The 20,632-nt window shown below is 51.4% G+C and overlaps 2 protein-coding genes across 5 annotated transcripts; both read left to right on the top strand.

Moving 5' to 3' along the window:
* Window positions 1-124: 124 nt before the first annotated feature.
* TIRAP (TIR domain containing adaptor protein) lies at window positions 125-4,209 on the top strand. 4 transcript variants are annotated; one of them, XM_085082034.1, is made up of 6 exons: window positions 125-454; window positions 1,779-1,862; window positions 2,334-2,434; window positions 2,631-2,685; window positions 2,964-3,569; window positions 3,712-4,209. In XM_085082034.1, exons 4-6 carry the CDS (start codon window positions 2,679-2,681, stop codon window positions 3,753-3,755), a joined length of 657 nt encoding a protein of 218 aa, XP_084938160.1. In that variant the 5' UTR covers window positions 125-454; window positions 1,779-1,862; window positions 2,334-2,434; window positions 2,631-2,678; the 3' UTR covers window positions 3,756-4,209. The 4 variants fall into 4 exon arrangements, with proteins under 4 accessions (XP_084938160.1, XP_084938159.1, XP_084938157.1 ...); XM_085082033.1 differs by lacking the exon at window positions 125-454 and adding an exon at window positions 1,293-1,306; XM_085082031.1 differs by lacking the exon at window positions 125-454 and adding an exon at window positions 1,354-1,630.
* Window positions 4,210-4,345: 136 nt separating this feature from the next.
* DCPS (decapping enzyme, scavenger) lies at window positions 4,346-20,632 on the top strand. Its single transcript, XM_085082029.1, has 6 exons — window positions 4,346-4,521; window positions 5,657-5,825; window positions 13,302-13,447; window positions 16,005-16,118; window positions 19,279-19,389; window positions 20,184-20,632. The coding sequence occupies exons 1-6, from the start codon at window positions 4,357-4,359 to the stop codon at window positions 20,448-20,450; spliced, it is 972 nt and encodes a 323-aa protein (XP_084938155.1). The 5' UTR covers window positions 4,346-4,356; the 3' UTR covers window positions 20,451-20,632.

The following is a 20,632-nucleotide window of genomic DNA, read 5'->3' as shown; positions in this document are numbered from 1 at the left end:
ACAGTGGCCCCGCCTCCTTCCGCCCCTCCCTCCGCTCCTAGAGGAAGAGGCGGGGCCAGGCGTGGGAACTCAGCGATGATCTCGCGGAGCCTCGCGAGCTATAAAAGGCGCGGGCGCATGCGCAGCACAGTGGCGGGCTGGGAGGCGGTGTGGGGAGGGTCTGTCTGCCCGGCCGGAGCTGCTCTGGGCCTGCTGCTGTCCCCGTGCTCCCTTACCCCTCAGGGCCGCTCTTCTGCTAGCTGCCGCTGCCTGGTTCGTGTCTGTGGGACTGCATCTCCAGCCCTGTGAGGTACAAGCGGTGCCTGGGTCTGGACGGCCGCTATGATGATGTCTTCAAGCAGCTGTATGGCGGAATTTGGGTGTAGTTAGAGCTTTCCAGGAGAAAACCTATTCTCTGTTTTCTGGGCAGCTGCGCATCGTTTTGTACTGGCACCGTAAATGAAGCATATTGATGGTGGGTGTATTTAGGGACAAAATTAGCCTTATTTTCTCACCCGAACACCTTTGTTTGATCCTGCCTTGCAGCACCCTGTCCTCACCGTTTCTTAATTCCACAGGCCGTCCTGTAAACCACAGGCTCCTGGTGATGACCAGGACACCTGCTGCAGGGATTTCAGCGTGCTGTTGCTGTTGGTGGGTCAAGGCACGCTGTGAATCAAGCTGTACCTGCTTAATTGCTCCTTTAATAATGGTTATATAATTGCTGAGGCAGGGTGGAGGTCGATCCAGGGGCTGCTGCCTCCTGGGGACCCGAGTTTGTGGATTCAGCCTCACTCAGGTTCCCCCTCTGGGGCAGCTGTGGGGTTTCCAGGTGAGGTGACTCACACAGACAGGTGACTTGCCCTCCTTTGGGTCCTGTCCTCGGGCGGGGAGCTGATTTTTGGGGTAATGGCAGCAGTGCAAGGGCAGGGACTACTGCAAAATGGGTCACAGTGGGAGCAGTGGTGCTGGGCCCAGGCTGGTGGTAGCCTGTGGGTCCCTGTGGGACTCAGCACTGCTCAGCCTTGAGCTTTTTCCTTTGGGATTTTGCCACTAAGGGGCCAACTGGTGTCCCCTGCTTGGTGCTTGCTGAAGAGAAAGGCAGCCGGGGTGTGGCATGGGGTGGGTGGGCATGCGGGCCCTGGAGACCCCCCACGTTCCTGGGGCTTGGAACCAGGACTCGCCTGAAGCCTGTCTCTCACAGGGCATTGAGGAGGAGCCACCAGGCATTGGAGGGGTTGACGATGATGAGGGGATGAAGGCAGTGGCAGTCGTTGGCCACCAGCAGCAGCACCAGGGGAACGTGACTTGTGAAGGAGAAATACAGGCAAGATTTTAGGGTGAAAAAATGACTTGTCCGGTAAATTTAACTCATAAAATAAGCGTGAGTGGCAGATGTGGACCTATCTGTATTTGGCTAGGAAACCAGGGAGGGAAGTAGATCTGGGTGCTGGTGAGGGCTGGGCGCTGTGACACCCAGGCAGTGACGGCATGTGGCGGATGTGGGAGGGAGGCCCTTGGGAGTGCTTGGCTTCCTGTCCCTGCGGTCCCTGCCTGTGCTTTCATATGCCCTGGCAGAGGCTGGAGCTCCTGGCAGCTGAGGGCACCTGGGTGTTTGGGGAGCTCCTCCACTCTGTCCCTGGGGAAGCAGGTGGGTGCCCTGTCTCATTCCACCCCAGGGCAGCTTCACTGGGAATGGATGTGGAAGCTGCAAGGATGGATCAGCCTCGCCATTCCCTGCAGATCCTATTATTCTCCAGAGTGAACATATTGCATTCTACCTGTCCTTTCCCACCTAGGTAATCCCAGAAGATCTTTCTTTGCCAAACCCAGGGGCTGATGTATCCCCTTCCCTGCTCCAGTGCTGGACTCCTGCATTCCAGGTAAGCATCCCCCAAACTTCCCCCACACTGTTCACTGTCCATGCTCTTTGTTCCAGTCACACTTGAGCTTTTTGTTGTCATTAAGTGGTGATACTTGGGCACTGTGGTTTCCGTGGGTGTGCTGGGGTTTTGCTGGCATTTCCAGCAGTCCTGTGCTGCTTTTGGAGTAGGGGAAAGGCTTCAGCATGACTTGGGGTGTTTCATTTCGGAAGGGGTGATGCCAGCAGTGGAAAACAGCAGCTGTTTCCTGTGTTGCTGCTCCTGGGTGTCTGTAAGTTTTGTGTCTAAACCATGCAGAGACCACAATGCTGAGGCATGGGATGGTGTGAGCTGGCAGGGAACAGACAGGAATGCCAGGGCAGGCAGCACCAAGGATGCACAGCTCTGGGCATCACCCACACTGCCTTTGGTTTGCCAGCTCCCAGTCCATCCCTGGTGATCCCAGCTGATTCCCACCTCTCCCCTCCACAGGATCTTTTCCCCGTTGATGGGAATGAGGGTCTCTCCTCCCCATTATCACTCAGCCTTGCTCGCTGCAGGTGTGTATCTCCAGTGGAGAGAGCCAGTAAAAGGTAAATGTTCCTTCTCAGCAAATTTTGGGGAAAACCCTGCTGGGGGTGATTTTTGGGGCTGTAAGAGAGCACCCCAGAACTGCAGGTCCCTGGAACAGACCTCAGTTCCTGTCCCTGAAACTGAGCTCCTGGGACTGAGACCTGCCATGGAGTGGTTCTTGCTCTCAGTTTTTTTATCCTTCTTTTCTGCTCTCAGGAGAGGTGTCCTGCTGGCAATCGGCAGCTGAGCAGTGTGCTGCCCACTATGGCTGGTGAGTCTGGGAATAAACCCTCTGGCTCTATCCCCTCCCTTGTAGCATCCCCTCCCTGACAGAACACAAGGGTGCCCCTTCGCTGCTCCTCATGATGCCTCAGCATTCAGGTGTTGGTGGCAGTTCACATTTTAGGGACCAGGATGGTTTTGGGGGTCAAGGTGAGGTCCCACCCGCCCCCTTCCATCTGCAGGCATCCTGCTGATCAAACGATGCTGTGCTTGGGAAGCCCAGGGGGTGCTGAGCTCCCCAAACCTCACTGTGGCCTCACTCTGCAGGTTGGTTTAGGCGGCTCCTGCACAAACCCAAGCCCAGCTCGGTGGAAAGCAGCCACAAGTCCAGTGACTCTGCTTCATCCTCACCTTCCTCCTCATCTTCTGCCAAGAGCTCTAGCTCTTCTCCTGGCATGAACTTGGCCACCAGTTCCATCTCCCTGTCGTCTGTGTCAGCACCGGATATCAGCGCCTCGGACAGCCCCCGGTGGGCCAAGAGCTACGATGTCTGCATCTGCCACAGCGAGGGGGACTTGGAGCTGGTGGAGGAGCTGGTGTCCTACCTGGAGGGCCAACCCGAGAGCTTCCGTTGCTTCCTGCAGCTGCGGGATGCGGTGGCGGGCAGTGCGGTGGTGACAGAGCTGTGTGATGCCGTGCAGAACAGCCACTGCTGGGTCATGCTCATCACCCCCAGCTTCCTGCAGGACCCCTGGTGCAAGTACCAGATGCACCAGGCCTTGGCCGAGGCTCCGATGGCCAACGGACGCACCATCCCGGTGCTGAAGGACGTGGATCGCAAGGATTATCCCAGGGAGCTGCGAAACATCTACTACATTTACATGGCAGTGAAGGAGAAAAGCTTCAGGCAGATCAGGGACACCGTCATGCGCTGTGAGTATCCTGTGGGATGCTGATGATATGGCACTCCATTGGGATGAGGACCATGGGAAGGGACCAGACTCCATACATTTATTTAAACAGTTGATTTTTAGGTTAGTTGGTAGCTAATGGAGCTCATCTGCTGTCTTTGCAGACCTCCAGGAACTGTGCCGGAGCTCCACAAAGAGGATGGAGTAGTGCTGGGAGCAGGCAGATGCATCCCTGTGGGCATCATGGAGCTGTCACCTTTGGATCTGGGTGTAGCCATGTCCCAATGGACCTTGGGGTCAAACCTGAGCTGCACAGACCAGACCTAGGAGCCGAGGATGGCAAGTTCCCCACTTCCATGAGGGACAGCAGACTGGAGCCTGCCACATTCCAGTGGTGTAACCTCCATCCCGGTGGCCAAAACCTCCTCGGCAGTAACAGGGACATCCATCACACAAACACTAAGCTCTGACATCGAGTGGGTCTCAGGGTCACCAGAGCTCCTTCCTGTGCTGGTGTTCTCAGTCCTGGTGGTCTCTGGGACCCCCACTAAGCTGACAAGATGCCTGCTGGGCTGTGGGCAGGACAAGATGAGGCAGGCAGCGACTTTAAACGGGATCGTTGCGACTATGAAAATGCAGAAGTTTTAAAGTTTGGTGGTTTTCTTTATTTCTGTCTCCGTCCCTAATTCGGGGGTTTGTGGGAGAAGGAGCCGCGGGGATGCGGGACCTCCGAGCCGCCAGGGGGCGTGATCGCAAGGCGCTCCCCTTGGCGCCGCGCACGCGCAGTGCGGGGGGCGCGCGCGCGAGCCATGGCGGAGGGCCCGCAGCCGAAGAGGAAGCGGGAGGAGGAGGAGAAAAATGGCGGGACCGCCGCCGAGGGCGGAGCCGCTGCCGCCTTCACGCTGTCGGACCTGCGGGTGCGGCGCGTCCTGCGGGAGTCGGCGCGGGACAAAATCATGTTCCTGCACGCGGAGGTACCGGGGAGTGGGGGGGCGATCCCGCCCGCCGCCATCTTGCCCGCTGAAGGCTCGGCCCCGCCCCCGGGCGCGCGCTCCGGCAGGCCACGCCCCCCGGCACCACGTGCTGCCACCGGCGGTCAGCCCCGCGGTCACCCTGTCCCAGCCTGCTGCTGCTCAAATCGGGCTAAACTGGGGGCAAGGGGGTGGCTGGAGACCTTACTGTAACCTTTCTTATTCACAGAATCTGGGGTTTTTGGGTTCAAGCCAAAAGCAACAGTAGGTTATAAAACTAGCAGTAGCCGAGTGCTCGGCAGGTGAAGTGGCACTGGATTGCAAGCAGTATGCCGACCCTGGGAGTGTAAATAGTACAGCCATTACAGGAAAATTTGGAATAACTCTTGAGGTTTTATGGCCAGAGAGTCTGGCCCTGGTGTGGGAACCATGCAGCTGCCTGGGCTCCTGTTTCTGAAGATGTGCATCCAAGCAGGAGATGAGGATAGGGAAGTTCCAGGCTGCTGCTTTGGTTTTGGGGCAGTGGGTTGCTGTAGTAACTGAGCTGGGTAGAGGCCTGCACTGCCCTGTGAGCATGACAGGGTTGGGAGCCCCAGGTGAGCCCCCTTACTGTCCCCAGGTGGTGTGGTGAAGGGTCATCTGGGTCCTGTACAGACAGTGGTTTTGGGGAATGTTCCATAACCAGCACCTCTGAAAATCAGCACACTGAGGCCACTGGATCAGGGGTGTGGTTCCTTGGAGCAGGACAGCATAAATGCCCCCTGCCCCAGAACTTGCTTCCTGACCATGATGTAAATCCCTATGCCTGTCTCTCCCCTCTTCCTGTGAAGTGTCAGAGATGAAATTGGTGCTATGGGTCAGCAGGAAACCTGGGAGCATCCGGGGAGGTGCGGATGGGTTGAGTCATTGCCCACATCCCCTGCTCCCCCAAAAACCACTTGTGTTCCCTGGTGGGGAGCAAATTCCTGTTTTTGCCTTCCGGGCAAATGTGCTGTTTATTTTTGGATGGATGTCTGGCCTATGAGGGGGTTTGGGCATGAGGACTGGGTGGCTGTGAGGTGTCTGCCGTGATCCCTGACCTCAAACTTGCTGTCCAGTGCTGGATCTGTGCTGATGGCTTTATCCATTCCTATTCCAGAGGATTGGCCTCTCTGGAGAGGGCACAGATGCTGTTGTCATCCTGGAAAAGACTCCTTTCCAGGAGGAGAAGATCCCGGACCTGCTGAAGAAGCCCATGAATGCAGAGCTGCAGATGCAAAATGATATTTACTGCACGTTCTACCTGAGCCCTCCCCCAGAGCTGAGTGGTGAGTGCCCTCAGCCCTGCTCAGGGATCCTGGGAGGGCAGCTGGAATATGGTTCTGCCCACTCCAGAGGGCAGGATGAAGTTAGATGGGCAAGTGCACTTCTGGACCTGGCTATGCCACCCTGGTAGTTTGGTGACAGCAGCACACCTGGCCCAGGTGGGGAAGTCAGTGGGTTGTTGCTGTGCTGAAGGCAATGTCTTATCCCAAGGCTTTGAATGCTGCCCTGCTTCATCCCCTTTTTCCCACACTGTGGACACGTGGCTCAGCTGATGAGCCACTCAAAGGCCATTGCTTGATTACCTTGATGTGAAGGTGCAGAAGGGCTCAGGGATGTGAGGGCTCTCCATGGGTGTTTATCAGTGCTCTTAGTGCTTTTACTTGGGTAAGAGTTGTTTCCTCCCAGAAGGTTTCTCTTGAAAACAGTCTGCAGGGCACATGCTGCTGCTTCTCATCCCAGGGTGGCATCTCATGGGCTTTTTTGTCACCTGGTAAAAACAGGCAGCTTGTATTTGGGAGAGGATTTAAATGCTGGTAACCTTGAGTGCTGGGGCTGACAGGCCCCTTCTCCCTGCTGATTTCACACATCTGTGTGCTATAAAACTGTGTTAGTAACCAAGCATGACAAGGACAGATGGGCAGGTTGGGGACGTGCAGTGGAAGGCTCTGGCCTGGAAGGTTCATTGGCTCTGGAGGGGACTCTGGTCTCAGTGGAAAGGTGTCCTGCAGTGGTGGTGCTCTCCAGCTGCCCCTGGAAAGCAGGGCTGGCCTTTACAGCTTAATGACAGAATCCCAGACTGGTTTGCATGGGACAGGATCTTAAAACTTGTCTTGTTCCAACCCCCCTGCCATGGGCAGGGACACCTTCTACTATCCCAGGCTGCTCCAAGCCCTGTCCAGCCTGGCCTTGGACACTTCCAGGGACCCAGGGGCAGCCACAGCTTCTCTGGGCACCCTGTGCCAGGGCATCACCATCCTCACAGGGAACAATTCCTTCCCAATATCCCATCTAACCCTGCCCTCTGGCAGCGTGAAGCCATTCCTCATGTCCTGTCATTTCTTGTGCAAAGTCTCTCTCCAGCTCTCTTGGAGCCCTTTTAGGGCTGGAATGGGCTCTTAAGTTCTCCCTCTAGTCTTCTCCTCTCCAGGCTGAACATGCCTAGCTCTCCCAGCTTGTTTCTGTGACAGTGCTGCTCCAATCCTCAGAGCATCTTCATGACCTCCTCTGGACTTACTTTAGTGGTTCCATGTTCTTCCTGTGCTGAGTACCCTAGGGCTGGAGGCAGCTCTGCAGAATCTGAGTGGAGCAGAATCACCTTCCACAATGAATTCAATGTGAATGCCATAAGTTTAAGTTCTAGAAGTGCAGTGATAGATTCCGTGTCAATGCTTCCATAAACACAATAACAGCCAAACAGGTTTAATATTCTGAGTGCCTTAAGTAAGATGTTGCAGTCCCAAGTTAAATTTTCAGGATGTTTGGTGTTCTTCCCAAAAATGTTCTTGTTTTAGCTGTGTTCCCACGGTGTAGGAGGAAGCACTGGCTGGATTTGTCAGCCTGAGTTGTGCAAAACTCCTTTTCTCCTGTGAAGGACTCAAAATTAAAGGTTTTATTGTTACAGTGAGTTTCAGTCTGAGGAAAACTCTGTAACACTATGGGTGTTGTTGGAAGATGTTAGAGCTCCTCTTCCTTAGCTGGGAAAGCTCCTGCTCGGGCGCTGTCTGTATTCCAGCCCTGCAGGAGTTGCAGTGATTCCCACGAGGTGGCATTGCAAGACTGAAATCCCCTGGGCTGTCTCCAGCTCAGCCATTCTGGACTTTGCCTTCCTTGCAGCACTTTGCTGTAGTGCTGTGTAACTCCACGTTACTCTCATAACAGAATTCCTTGTTTTATTTAACACTAATGCCAGTTGTGAAACTCCTCTTGCATGTTTGAATGGTGAAAAAGCCTCTGGCTTTCTTCTGCCGAGCTTTATCTTTTTAATGACTTTTAAATCTGTCTTGAAAATGTAAGTTTTTGCAGAAATACTACCCAGTAGTGCATCTTTGCTTACCACTGCTTTCCTTGGCACCCCTCTACTTGCTCTGGATGCTGAGCATCCCCAGGCAGGAGATCAGGAGGGGGCTGTAGACCCTGGAGCTGCTGTCCAGGCTCCCTGAGTCAGAGTGGAGAGCAGGGAGGCTTCTTCCTTTATAGCAATTAGCAGCAAATAGCTGTGCTGTGGGCACATTGCATGAGCTGCTGGTGGGCACCTGGGCTGGCAGTGGGGAAACAGCCCTGTGTGTCAGGAGGTGAAGGAAGTTACCCTTTGGGGCTGAGTCATGGCCCAAGGACGTAAGTTGACATGAGGAATGCAGATTAAAAACCTAAACAGGAAAAATAGCCTGTAAAGCTTGAGTCAGGGTTTGAGTGACCTGGGATGTTGAGTGATAATGTGGAGACCCAGGGAGCCCTTGCACAGGGTCTGTCGGCTCCTTGGTTGTAGGGTTAAAGTTACAGGGTTTTATCTCCTGGTCCTTGCAGGTGTCCACTTGGGTAAAAGATACAGTGAAATATTTCGTAGTAAAGGTCAGACTTTGGAGTTACACAGTTCATGGAACAGTCCTGGGTTGTGGTGTTTTGGGATGAAGAAATTCACCTGGGGGATTTCACTGCACCCTGCACAGCTGAGCCCTGCCACAGTCAGCCTCTTGCTTTCTGAGTAAGATAAACCTCGAGTCAGAGGAAGTGGTGACTGTGGGTCACTCATGCTGAAGCCGTGAGGAGCTGCCTCTGGAGTGTGTTTCTCAGTGCTGCCTCTGTGCCCCCTGGGGCTCTTCATTCAGCTGGAGTTTCTTACAGCTGGAAGTGGAGACTTTCTTCACCCTGTCCCCACCTCCTCATTGAAGAGAGTTGGGTGCTCCTCCCTCCATGCAGTGAAACCAGCACAGGACCTTGTTTGCGTGGTGACACAGGGAAAGGGAGGCCAAACCAAAGGGAAAAGTAAAAAAGTGAAATCTGTTACTTGAGCAAGTGACTACCCCCTGACCTCAGAAGAGGCATTTCACTCTGGGAAGATAAATTTCACTCTGATGAGATTTTTTTAGGTCTGGGAGCACACCAGTGTGAAGGTGGCACCAGGTGAGTCTTGCTTAGCTCATTGGCTTTCCTGCACGTGTCAAGGCTAAAAGGGGAAATAATATTTGCAAACAAGCCAGTAATAGAGTTTGTCTGAAGGGCAACCCATACTGTTGGAGTGAGAAGAGGGAACTTTGTGAATTTGTAAGGAGTAACATGTCAGAGCTGATGTGGCTGTGCTGCTACCAAAGGCAGGCATGTGCAACTTATTTTAAGGCCACTTTCTGGATGTTGCCTTGATTTAAGAGGCAGCTTATGCCTAGATGTGAGAGAAACCCCCAGCCTGGGCTTTCCTCTGCAGGGAGAGCAAGGGCTGATTTCACAAAAGGGGAAACATTTTCCAACTGCCAAAGACTGGATTGCAAAAGGCAGATAGTTCAATCCACACGTTTCCTGATAACATCCAGCTCCTCACACCCATTTGCCAAGGAGAGCTTGATGTTTGTGGCAAAAAGCAGCCTCTTTGTGCCTGGCTGCTGCAGGACTGTTTCTTCAAAGCCGTGCTGATGTGATTTAAGGGCTCTTATCAGTCCTTTAAGGAGTCTTTGCTCCCTGGCTGCAGGTTGAAGCTTATTGGAAACATCTAAAAACAAGCACAATAGGAGAAGCTCTGGCTCCATTGCTCTAACATGGCGTGGAGAAATTGTGGGAAAAATGGGAGAGTGTGGAAGGAAAGTTTTCAGTCATTCAGGAAGCAATCCACGTCCCAAAAAGAGTCTGGTTTCAGGCAGTGAGGAGCTGGAGAAGCTTGTAGGAGCTGCTCTGGGAAGGCTGGTTCTTCTCCCTGCGTTTCCATGCTCTGGCTGCCTCTGGGGTTTGCCCAGCCAGAGAACTTCTTGCATTTACACTTAAGTAAAAAGCTCAAGCCTGAAGCTGTGGGAGCTTGTGGGGTGGTTTGGAGGATGGTGGGAGGTATCACTGTGGTTTGCTCTGTGTTTTGCAGGGGTGGTAAACTGCAACTTTCCTCTTTGCAGTGCTTATTGCAGCTAAAGTCCACTGAGCTCCCCGAGTCCTCCTGGAATGAGCCCAGGGACCAGGCAGCCTTGGCTGAGTCCCTTGCAGCATGTTTGGCTTGCCCTGGCATGTGCTGGCCTTGGAGACTGGGAGCTCTTGCAGGCTTTATGCTTTGGGGCTTTAATCCATTCACTAAAGAGAGCCCCAGCTGTCTGGGACAAAGCCATGGGCATGCTGGCTGGGACTGGGTTGGAATCCGGTGTTCCCATGTGACCCCTGTGCAGTTGTGATCGTAAAACCAAATAAACTGTTAATGCAGCGGGGGAGGTTGTGTCTTATATATTGACTTAAGACATTAATATTTACTTAGGGCATTATATATTTAGTTAGGGCTGCATCCAAGGAACTGTCTTCCCACCTAACGATGGGAAGACAGCCCAGAGCTGGATGCAGCAGGAATGAGGCTTGCAGAGGAAAAGAAAACCTGCAAGAGTGCAAATGCTGATATGTCTGTTGTGCCCTGGCCTTGGTACCTTCCTGCACCTGATGGTCAAGTTGATTTAGGGAGCTTGTAAACCAAAGCTCAGCTTCCTGCTAGCAGAGAGGAAAAAGCACCCCTGCCCTAAAGTAGAAATAGGTTGTGCATGCTCTGTGTGCTTCTCCTGGCTCCCTGGCAGGGTTAAATCTGTCTAAAACAGGCAGCAGTAGGTGTTAATGCTGCAGTGGGATGGGAGAAGAGAGTGTGAGGCCTCTTCTCACTGAGCTGGAAGGGGATTTTGGCAGCACCTGGGGACAGTGTGGCACAGAAGGGGATGAGGCATCACTAGTGAGCTTTGCATGCCCTTTCTTAAATACATGTGCTCTCTCTGCTTATGTTTTGTCCTCCTGAGAATAGCCCTTTTCCCATAAGTTCCCCACATGGTGTTTTGATTTTTCATGAGTCTTGGGTTGTGTTTTCCTCTCTTGTTTTTAGCAGGAGAGGGGAGAAGTGCATGTCTGGTCAATCTGAGCCTCCTTTTCTCCTGGGCAGCTTCCCAGCACTGTGGTATTTCCCCTCGAACACTCCTCACAGGGTGACCAGCCTGGTCAGTTGCTCTCTGCCATGGCAGTACCTCTGCCTCCTGCTCATCCAGGTTCCTTCAATTAAACCTCCTGGCTTTTTGTAACCTTCAGTTAATTGACGGTCAGTCCTGGCTTCCAGGATAAACCGCAGATGCTCTGTGGTGGCCCCGGGCTGGCGTTCAGGAACAGGCTGACTGATGTGACTCAGATGTGAGCAGAGACAATCCCTGATGCTTCAGCCAGCTTAGAAACCCACATCACGTGTCCAGCAGTTCCTTACCCCTGTTTCCAGCCAGGGCAGGTTTTGGGTGCCCCACGGCCTACGTGCTGCTCCGGTGCACATGGAGCCTGCCAGGAGCAGACTTGGAAGCGGGAGCGTGGCTGTGCGCCAGCGCTGGAAAGATTTTGGGGCGAGCCTGGTCTCGTTGAAGATGTTTCCTGCGGCCCAGCCCGGGCTCAGCTGTGACTTTGCATCCTGTGTGTGGCTCCTAAGGACTGTCAGGCTCTGAGCAGGTATCAAACAGCCTCTCTGGCTGCAGTGATTGATGCTAATTAGCATCGCTGGGACGTTTTGGGGTTGATGAGACCTTTAGAAGGGAAATAATCATAAGTGAACCACAGCCTCTCCCCTGCCTCGTCTTCCAAACATCTGCTCAGCTGCAGCTGCACATTAAGGAGTTCTGTGATCTCTCGTTTAAAGCACCCTGAGTTCTCTCCCCACCATGAGCAGCCACCCCCAAACTGGGAAGGTGCCAGGGAAGCTATCATGGGTCCCCTGCACTCCCATGCACTGTGGTTATCACCACCCAGCACTGAGGGGCTTCTGCTGCAGTCCTTGCTCTATTTTTGGGGTATAAAATCAAATTGTGAAAGTTTCAGCCTGAGGCTGGTTGTGGTATTTTATCTTTTGCGTTTTTTGTTTTCTCCCCAGTGCTTTGCTGATCTTTTTAAGTGAGGAGAGCTACAGCCTTGTCTTTTTTCTTTGGTATTACATCATCCTGCTAGAAGTGCTAATTGAGTCCTGGAAAACAACCTTGTTTGAACATGTGTACGGTGGGAATCAGACCAGACTGCCCTTGTGGTTTGCATTTTCATATTTCATGTTACCAGCATTTTCCTGTGGATTTCATTAAGCTGGGTTTGGCATGGAATGAAAAGGCAGAGTCTCTCAGATTGTGCAGCGCTGACCTTAAAAAAACAGAAAGCAGAAAACTAAAAAATACTCAAACCATGCTAAATCCTGACTCTGGGAACAAATAGGTGTTTATATTTAGTGTCTAGCTAGCCTATATACATGCTTAAGGCATGAGATACAACTCTGGTGCCCTGGTGTGTGTGTGCAGCCCATGGTTTTCTGTGGCAGACCCTGGGCACAGACTGCAGCATTCACAGTCTTGTCTGCCTGAGGTTTGCCCAGGCTCACAGGGCTTTTCTCCTTCCTGCACTGTTCATAGCAGCTCCATGTCACCTGGGAAGGCAGGGACACTGCTGTGCCCTTGGAGCACCTTGGAGTTGTGGCAGCCTCTGTATTGCACGTATCCAGTCTTGGCCAAAGAGGGATGTTTTCTGAGGCTTTTAGCCCCATGGGTAGGATTTACTGCTGCTGACATCAGAGCTGCCAGGTTGGGCACTTGCATCCTGTTTAATGCCACAGAAATTGCGTGGCAAAGTTCTAATCCTGAGGCAAACAGAAAATGATTTCCTCTTGCCAGAGTAAATGATGAAAGGCTTTTTGTGGGTAGGGGGTCACTCAGCCCTCTTCCCTTGGCTCATCCTGAGTTGTGTTGACCTATCAGCTCATGTTGTTTGCTCTGGATCTGTCCCTGTGCCCTTGACCTCTTTGCCTCCTGTACTTGGGGCTCGAGGCCAAGCACTCTGACCCAGCTCTGCGAAGGAGCTGCTCCTTGGAGTGCATCTGGTTTGTGGCTGGAGGAAGTTGCTAGGTGTGTCCTATGAGCTTTGGATTTAAGCCTGAGGAAGATGAGTCCCTGTCCCTGGGGTTGTGTTTCTGTCCTGCACTGTTGACTGCACATAAACACTGCCTTGGGAGCCACAGCTCTGCCCAATGTTGCTAATGGGCCTGAAAGAGTGAGTGTGGAAAAACTTAGACAGCAGACTCTTCCACCTGAGCTGGAAAGACAGGCCCTGGCTGTGCTGTTGGCTTTTTCTTCCTCCAGAAAAGCAGTGGCAGCGCGGGAGGCTAAAGCACTTGTTTGCTTTCCATGTCCATTCTCCCTCACTCTCTCTTTAAAATATCTTAGTGTGGTGTTATTTGGGATGGAAAACAGATTTATTGGGGACTGAAGGAAGCAGTGTGGGTGGTAACTCAATGTGTTTGTTCCTAGAGATCAAAGCCACAGTGGTGTACCCTGCCACGGAGAAACACATCCAGAAATACCTCCGTCAGGAAGTGCACCTCATCCGTGAAACCTGGGAGGATTACAAGAACATAACCCTGCCCTTCATCCAGTCCCAGAGCTTCAGCATCCAGGTATGGATGGGGTATACCACCCCAGTCCTGCAGAAATGGATGTCTTTGGTCTCCTTCTTCAAAACACTGTGCTGTCAGAAGTCTCCTCTGAAGCCCAAGCTGGAGAGCGGGGAGTGTTCTGCCCCATCTCCCTGTTGGTTGTGTTGTCAGCTCCATGGTGCTGTCCCCTCTTATTTGGTTGGCCAGGACATCCTTTTCCATCTTTGCAGAAAAAACATTTGCCTTGGAGCTGTACTCCTAGTTGCCTTTTCCAAGGTTTCTGGAGACACTGAGGTTTTTCCACCTTTCCAAGGGTGGCATTCTGGGTGTTGGTGCTGTTCACTGGGCTTTTTAGGAGTCTCTGGGTTGTTGTGGGAAATGGAAAGGCACAGATTAAGCTTGGATTCCTGCATCACAACTCACTGCTCTGGCTGTTGGCTGCTATCATTCAATCCCCCAGTCTGTATTACATGTGGTGAAACTGTTACTTTTAGTGTCCTATTTGCCCCAGGCAGCCCTAGCTTTTTCCTTGGTTTTACCCTTTTTGACTGTTCCTCTCCCCGTCTTTCCTCCTTTAGAGACCAAAGGAATACAAGTCTGTAGGGACTAATTCATGCCAGCCTCTGCAGAAGGGGGAATAAACCCAATCCTGGGGCTGCTGAGGCTCTGCATTAAAAATAACTCCCCCAAACTAACCAGGAGCCTTGGATGCACCCCACCCCATCTTTCCTGCTGCCTTAAACTGCAGCATTTGTTAGCTGGAGAAAGGCAAGAGTGTGTTTCCACCAGGCCACAGCCTGGATGGAATATTTTCTCTGTGCTTTTGCTCCCAAATCTTCTGGTGTAGCAGCTGCCTTCAGGAATTGCTTGAGCTCTGTCTGCCTCTTCCCCCAAATGCTTGTGAGCTGATTTCTATATGTGGAAACGTATTCCCGGTGACCATCAGGAGCATCTGGTGAGGAATCACGGTCAGCATGGTCAGTCCTTGACCTCTGGGATTTGATAATGCTGTTCCTTGTCTTTATCCAGCTGGTTTTGCCGAGTGGAAGGGGAAATGTGAAGGGTGACAGAAATACCAGAGGACTACAGAGGCGTCTGTGTTTCCTGCTGGAGGATACAAAGTGTGGATGCTTTCAGGATAATGGTTTTATTGTGTAGCCAGTCCCTGGACATGTGTTCTGCTTGCTGGCCTTGTGCTGGGAACAGCAGGAGCAGTCAGCCAAGGAGCTGCCCATCACAAGGCAGCCTTGGGTTTAAAATTCAGCTCGTCTGATCAGTGAACTCATTTAGGGCGCTGATAGCTTGGCACTTGTGATCAGAGCAGGCATTAAAAGCCCAACAAAAAGGCAAACGTCCATTTTCTGCTGAGCTTCCCACTGAACTTTCCACCCAGGGTTACATAGCACAGCAAGCTTGTGCTGTGCTGCCCAGAATCACTCGGAGAATCTAATCTCTAAGATGATGTGTAGAAGAAGAGATCAGCAATTTAAGCAAAAAAACCCAGATCAAGGGAAGAGAAGTTATTTTTTTCCCTCCAGATATATTCAGGTCCGTTCACATGATCCTAAGAGTTGATTAGATTAATTAAACTCGTGATGGATTTCCCCAAAAGTGTGTGGTGTGCACAGTGCCACCAGCCCAGGTTGTTCGGTGTATTTGTGAGACTGGCTGCACCTTCCCTACATACCTGGGGCAGCCAGAGTGTTTCAGACCTATATTTGGTGGGGAAAAATTATGTTTCCAAGCATTTTTAGCTTCCAGGCTTTAGTAATTTCCTGCTGCCTTATGCTACCTTCCAGGGACATGGCTGAGGGCTCCCTTGCCAGTCCAGTGCTTAAGCTAGGCTTAAGCTAGAGTGTTACATGCACTTTGGAGGTGTAAAGAAGGATGCTGGAGCTGAGGCTGGGAGCCAGGGAGAGCAAGATGCTTTTCTCTGCTCTTACCCTGTCACTTGTCCCTGGTGTCTTCCATTTCCATGACTCTTCTCTGAACGGTGCTTTGCTTTGCAGGAGGAGCACGGGGGGATAACCAGAGCAGGGATTACAGGCAGGCTGGAGGCTGGAACCTTAAGTATGGAAGAAGAAGAGTGGTGAGCTGTTTTCTAATCAGCCAGGGAGCCAAGAGACATGCATTGCCCAAAAAAACACAGGCCTTTCGTATCCCCGCAGTGAGCTGCCAGCAGCTAGAGCCACATCCAACTCTGCTTCTTCCTCTTTGAATAGGGAACAAAATCAGCCAAGTTCTCTTCCCAGAGCTGGTTGTAAAGATTTTGCTGCAGCTTGGGGGATAAAAAAGGTGTTAACAGCCCAACGGTGCTGCAGAGGTGTGTGCTGAGCCCCACAAGATCTGGGTTCCACCGCTTTTTACTTAAGTGCTCATAAGATATTGGAGTTTGTTGGTTGTTGAAGCATTTTATGGCTAATTAATTACAATTACTTGGTCATCTTAAAATAAAATTGAGGTTTTTTATATACTCTGTGCAGAGAGTGTGCAGTAATCCATGAGCTTTGGCTAAATGCACCTGAGATGTTGTTTTTTTATTCTCTGCTGATACATAAATCACATATTTCTCTTTCAGTGGGTGTATAATATCCTGGAGAAGAAAGCTGAGGCTGATCGAATCGTCCATGAAAACCCAGATCCTTCCAATGGCTTTGTTATGGTTCCAGATTTAAAGTGGAATCAAAACCAGGTTGGTTTGCTTCTCTGATGCTGCCTGTCTGAAGGTGATCCAGAGGCAATGTCCACTTTCAGACTACTAAGAACATCTTGAGAGAGTCTGAGTAGGTGCCTGTGTCCTTGTGTGCACACTTGTTAGTGATGACATTGCCAGGGCCTTTTGGCATGAGCTGATTGTGGATGCTGCAGACCCAGGCTGTTCTCTGTGCTGCTGGGATGTATTCATTAGGTTCACTTCCACTTTTCTGTATCAGCCCAAATGTTGTCAGGATGTGTTTGAACCGAAATCTTGCACATTTGTTCTGCTGAACTTGTCTGGGGTTTTTTTTTTGGTTTGGTTTTTTTTTTTTTTTTTTGTTTTGTTTTTTGCAAGCCTTGACTTGAGGTGCAAATCAGGCAGCTATGTTGTCCTTTGGTTGCTGCAATTAACTCTTCTCCACAGTGTTAAACAGATGGTCGTTGGCTGATGAGCAGCTGCTTTACCCCTTGTGGGAGTGGCCACTTGGTGAAAGTGATTTTTAAGACCAGGCTGTAATCCTAAATTGGGAATTGTTCCTTGGGCTCCATCTCCCTTTTGTGCTGTAAATTTGGGGAGGTGAAACTCCATGCACACACCCCTCCCTTGAAGTTGATGGCATCAGAAAAAGTCCCCATTGTGTTTCTGATCCTCATATGCTTCTGCAGGGGGCATGTGGGGAAAGTTGCTGTATGATTAAGACTTAGCAGTGGAAACTAAAACTCAAAAAAATGGGAACAGAAGCCTGCTGGTGGGCAGGGAGCAGCTGTTTGTGGTGCAGAGCTCAGTTGTGTTGGGGAGTGACAGGGGAGCCACTGCAGGGTATTGTCTGCTCCCCATGAACTCCGTGCACATCAGCTACTCCAAAAATCCCCTCTCAGGTGGTGATGGGGCAACCAAGCTCGAATTTCCACTTGTTCACCCAAGGCACAACCTTCTTCCTGAAGAAGCTTTGCAGCACAGGGGAGACATGTCCAGCTTGCAGGGTGTGCCCTGTTCACTGCCCTCCCAATGGGGCAGTATTTATGGATCCTAAAACATGCAGTATGTTGTCCCTTTCCTGGCTGTGAGCAAAGCCTCGGTGGAAATCCTTGCTTGCTGCAACTAAGCTTTGCAACTCACATTGGGATTGGAGTAAAATCACAGATGGGCTAAACTTTGTGCTTTGGGTTTCTCTAGAGACCTGCTGCATCCACATCTCCCAGGCATGGTCAGGGAGTGCCCCAGTAGTAGGATTTGTCCTTAGGGGAGGTTTCCTGATGTTCCTGTCACCTCCTGGGGAATGCTCAACAGGATCTTCTGGACTTTTCCACAACTGCTGGGCTGCTGTCTGCACCTCAGTCATCCCTGGAGCTATCCAGGCCCTTTGCACTGCTGATCTTGTTCCCAGGCAGGCCAGACAGCATCCCGGGAAAGGTTGTCAGCTTTGCCTTTGAGCCAAGGAATTTCTTCTTGGCTGTGGGTGGCACTGAGGCAGAGCTGATCCTGACGGCCCTGGGGCTGCCTGGGAGGAACAATTCCTTCTGCACATCCCACCTGGCAGGCAGGGCTGCTGAGGGAAATCGGGGAAGTGAGATGCAGCTCCCAGCAGGACTCACCAAGCCCTCCCTCAGAAGTCCTTTCAGCAGTGTGGCCTCGCACTCCCGTAGTCCCTGGCCCACAAATCCTGTGAATTCACCTGCAACTGTTTCAGGCTAATGGATGGGAAGAAAACTTCTCTTTAGCACTGTGTAATCTGCTGGCCCCAGCCTTCTGGGTGCTGCTGTCCAACCTTGATAATGGTTTGACTTTGTTCCTTGTGTGTTTTCAATTTTTTTTTAAAATTTTTTGGTGTGTTTTTTTTTTTTTTCTTCCACAACTTTTGAGTTGGTTTCAAATCTGCAGGAGCCCTGAGGCGTTGCCTGAAGTGATGCCTGTCATGACATCATTCCAGGCCTTTTTAGCAACAAGCTTATTTGTTTCAAACAGCAACATGCAGATGTTGTTCTAAGGAGAAGAGTTGTTTTCTTTTCCTCCCACCAGCCAGCCCGGAGCCAGAGAGCACAGGCTGGTACACTGTCTTTTTCTGGAGCTGTGCATGGGAATCAAATGGAACCATGAGCATGGCTGTGCTGCCTGGGTGCAGGAAGAGCTCTGTGCTTCGAGAGCCTTGTGAAGGGTCCTGAGAGCATCCTTTGGCATGAACACTTATTTCCAAAGAGCTGCATTGGATTCCTCACAGCCCTAAAGAGATCTGTTGGGTCTCAGTATCCAAACCCTTTGCTTTCCAGTGTTTATATTAGAGAGTCACTAACTGAGCTGAAGGAGATGGGGATTTTTGTTTTTTTTTTTTTTTAAGTGTGATGATCCACAACTTTGTGTCATTAAACATTGAATGCAATGAGTGCTTTGGGGGATGCCAAAGGTCTGTCTGAGAGCTGCTCAAGAGACATATTTTAACTGCCCTGGGTTTGTACAGTGACCCTGTGACCCAGTGACCAATTAGGTCTTGAAAATTGCTATTTATAGAACTGATGGGACTCAAAAGTGGCCAGCTGTTTGCACAGTGGAAAAGTAGGAAGCTTTTCACTGGGAAAAATGTTCAGTTTCAGTTTTGGCCGCTGTGGTTCACTGTAAATCCTTGTCTGAGTGTGCTGCAGATCAGAGCCATCACTGAGAAGCCTGTGGGGTGTGCATGGGGGATGCTGGCAGATTCCTAGGCTCCTGGCTGGGGCTTAAGTGGTCCTACATATCTGGGTGGGTGCCTACACCTGGTCTCCAGCCTCAGTCACATAGAGAAAACATTTTTGAGGTGCTCAGGGAGATGTGAAGGTGGAAGGGCAGCACCAAGCACAGTGCTCACAGTACAAAAGGGCTGGTTACTCCATCTGCCTCTAAAGCTGAGAAGGTATTTGTGATCCCACTGCTTATGGGTTGGGATGAGGCTGTTCTCTTCTTGTAATTTCTGGACAACACTCAATTTCTCCAGAAATGATGCTTTGAGGTGCAGTGAGATTGTGAGTGAGCATATCCCATACTGGGAGATTCAGTCCAGTGTGGGTGTTTTGGACAAGCATCCCTGTATAACAGCCTGGGAAGCTGTGAATGGTGTGTCAGGCCCCAAGTGCTGTCTCCATGTGCTCAGTGTCCTGTTCATGGCCATTCTGTGTCTCTGCAGCTGGATGACCTGTACCTGATTGCCCTCGTGCACCGCCGGGAGGTCAAGTCTCTGAGGGATCTCACAGCTGAGCACCTCCCGCTGCTGAGGAACGTCCTGCAGGAAGGGAAGGTGAGTGTGAGGCTGGTCCCACACTGCTGTCCCAGCCAGGGAGAGCCTGGCTGCCTCTGCAAAGGCATTCCCTGGGTTTTCTGCTTGGGGACTGCTGATCAGGAGATAAGTCACGAAACAAGGCTGTGCTGCCCTCTTTGCCCGGAGACCCTGCTTCCTGCTCTCCATCAGCACCTTCCCCAGATCGTGCCACATCCAGGTCCTTTAGGGATGTTCCACACTTCCCATTAGCAGTGAGCTCCCCATATTAACAACCCGCTCCCAACCCCTTGCCTGTTCTCACTAGCTGATTTGTTTTTCCACAGGGTGTGTTTGGGAGATTGATGTGCAGTAGCTTCTCTTTCCTTCACTGTGTTAGAATTTGGAAAGTAATTGCACTGGGGAAAGTGGGAGATTAATTAAGAGATTAGTCAGGGGATTGCAGCGAGCAGAGCCAGCGTGCTGGAGTTTGCTGTTGCTGTTTATAGCTTTAATTACACTGGCTGGTAATGGATCCCTGTTACTTTTCCAATGAGTTGGAGTGATAAGGGTGAAAGGGAAAATGATATGGGTGGATGGCACATCCTGTCATGGGGAGATAAAAGTGGGGCAGCTGGAGGCCTCACTCTGTCCCTGCTGAGGCTGAAATGGAGGATGAGGAAGAGCTCTGTCCTTCCAAACTTCCCCCTCTCCTTTGCTGTGAGGAAGCAGAAATCCCTTTTACCTTTCCCTATGCCTTTCCAGCCATCCAGGGATGCTCTTTCCATCCATTCCAAGGTTTTGCCAGTCCTGAGCTCTGTGTTTCCCCTCCACAGGAGGCCATAGCGAAGCGCTTCGGTGTGCCCAGCTCCCAGCTGCGGATCTACCTGCACTACCAGCCCTCCTACTACCACCTGCACGTGCACTTCACTGCCCTGGGCTACGACGCTCCAGGCAGCTCTGTGGAGAGAGCTCATCTCCTGGCAGATGTCATTGACAACCTGGCCATGGACTCCATGTACTACCAGAAACGGGCTCTGACCTTCCCCCTGAGGGCTGACGAAGCCCTGTTTAAGAAATTCCAGGAGGCAGGAAAAGTGTGAGCAGGCAGGGGTGGTTTTGTAATATTTTTTAAAATAAATACCCATTTTAGGGCTTTTTTTTAAGGTTGTGTTCCTTTTATGTTTTTTAACTCTGTTTTTGTACAAGGTGGGGCTGATGATCATTTGCTATGGAAACCGTGTTGTCTGTTCAAGTCCATTAAAACATTGATTGAATAAACAAA

The sequence above is a fragment of the Lichenostomus cassidix genome, chromosome 24 (genome assembly GCF_008360975.1).
Source record: "Lichenostomus cassidix isolate B80296 chromosome 24, HeHo_3.0, whole genome shotgun sequence".
NCBI classification, from domain to species: Eukaryota; Metazoa; Chordata; class Aves; order Passeriformes; family Meliphagidae; genus Lichenostomus; species Lichenostomus cassidix.
The sequence above is the reverse complement of the archived record's forward strand: the minus strand, read 5'-3'. Positions and strand labels throughout refer to the sequence as shown.

Coding starts and splice junctions, on each gene's coding strand:
- TIRAP (XM_085082034.1), top strand. Junction 3,570..3,711: donor CAGGGACACCGTCATGCGCT/GTGAGTATCCTG, acceptor CTGTCTTTGCAG/ACCTCCAGGAACTGTGCCGG.
- DCPS (XM_085082029.1), top strand. CDS start 4,357: ATGGCGGAGGGCCCGCAGCCGAAGAGGAAGCGGGAGGAGGAGGAGAAA. Junction 4,522..5,656: donor TCATGTTCCTGCACGCGGAG/GTACCGGGGAGT, acceptor TTCCTATTCCAG/AGGATTGGCCTCTCTGGAGA. Junction 5,826..13,301: donor CCCTCCCCCAGAGCTGAGTG/GTGAGTGCCCTC, acceptor GTTTGTTCCTAG/AGATCAAAGCCACAGTGGTG.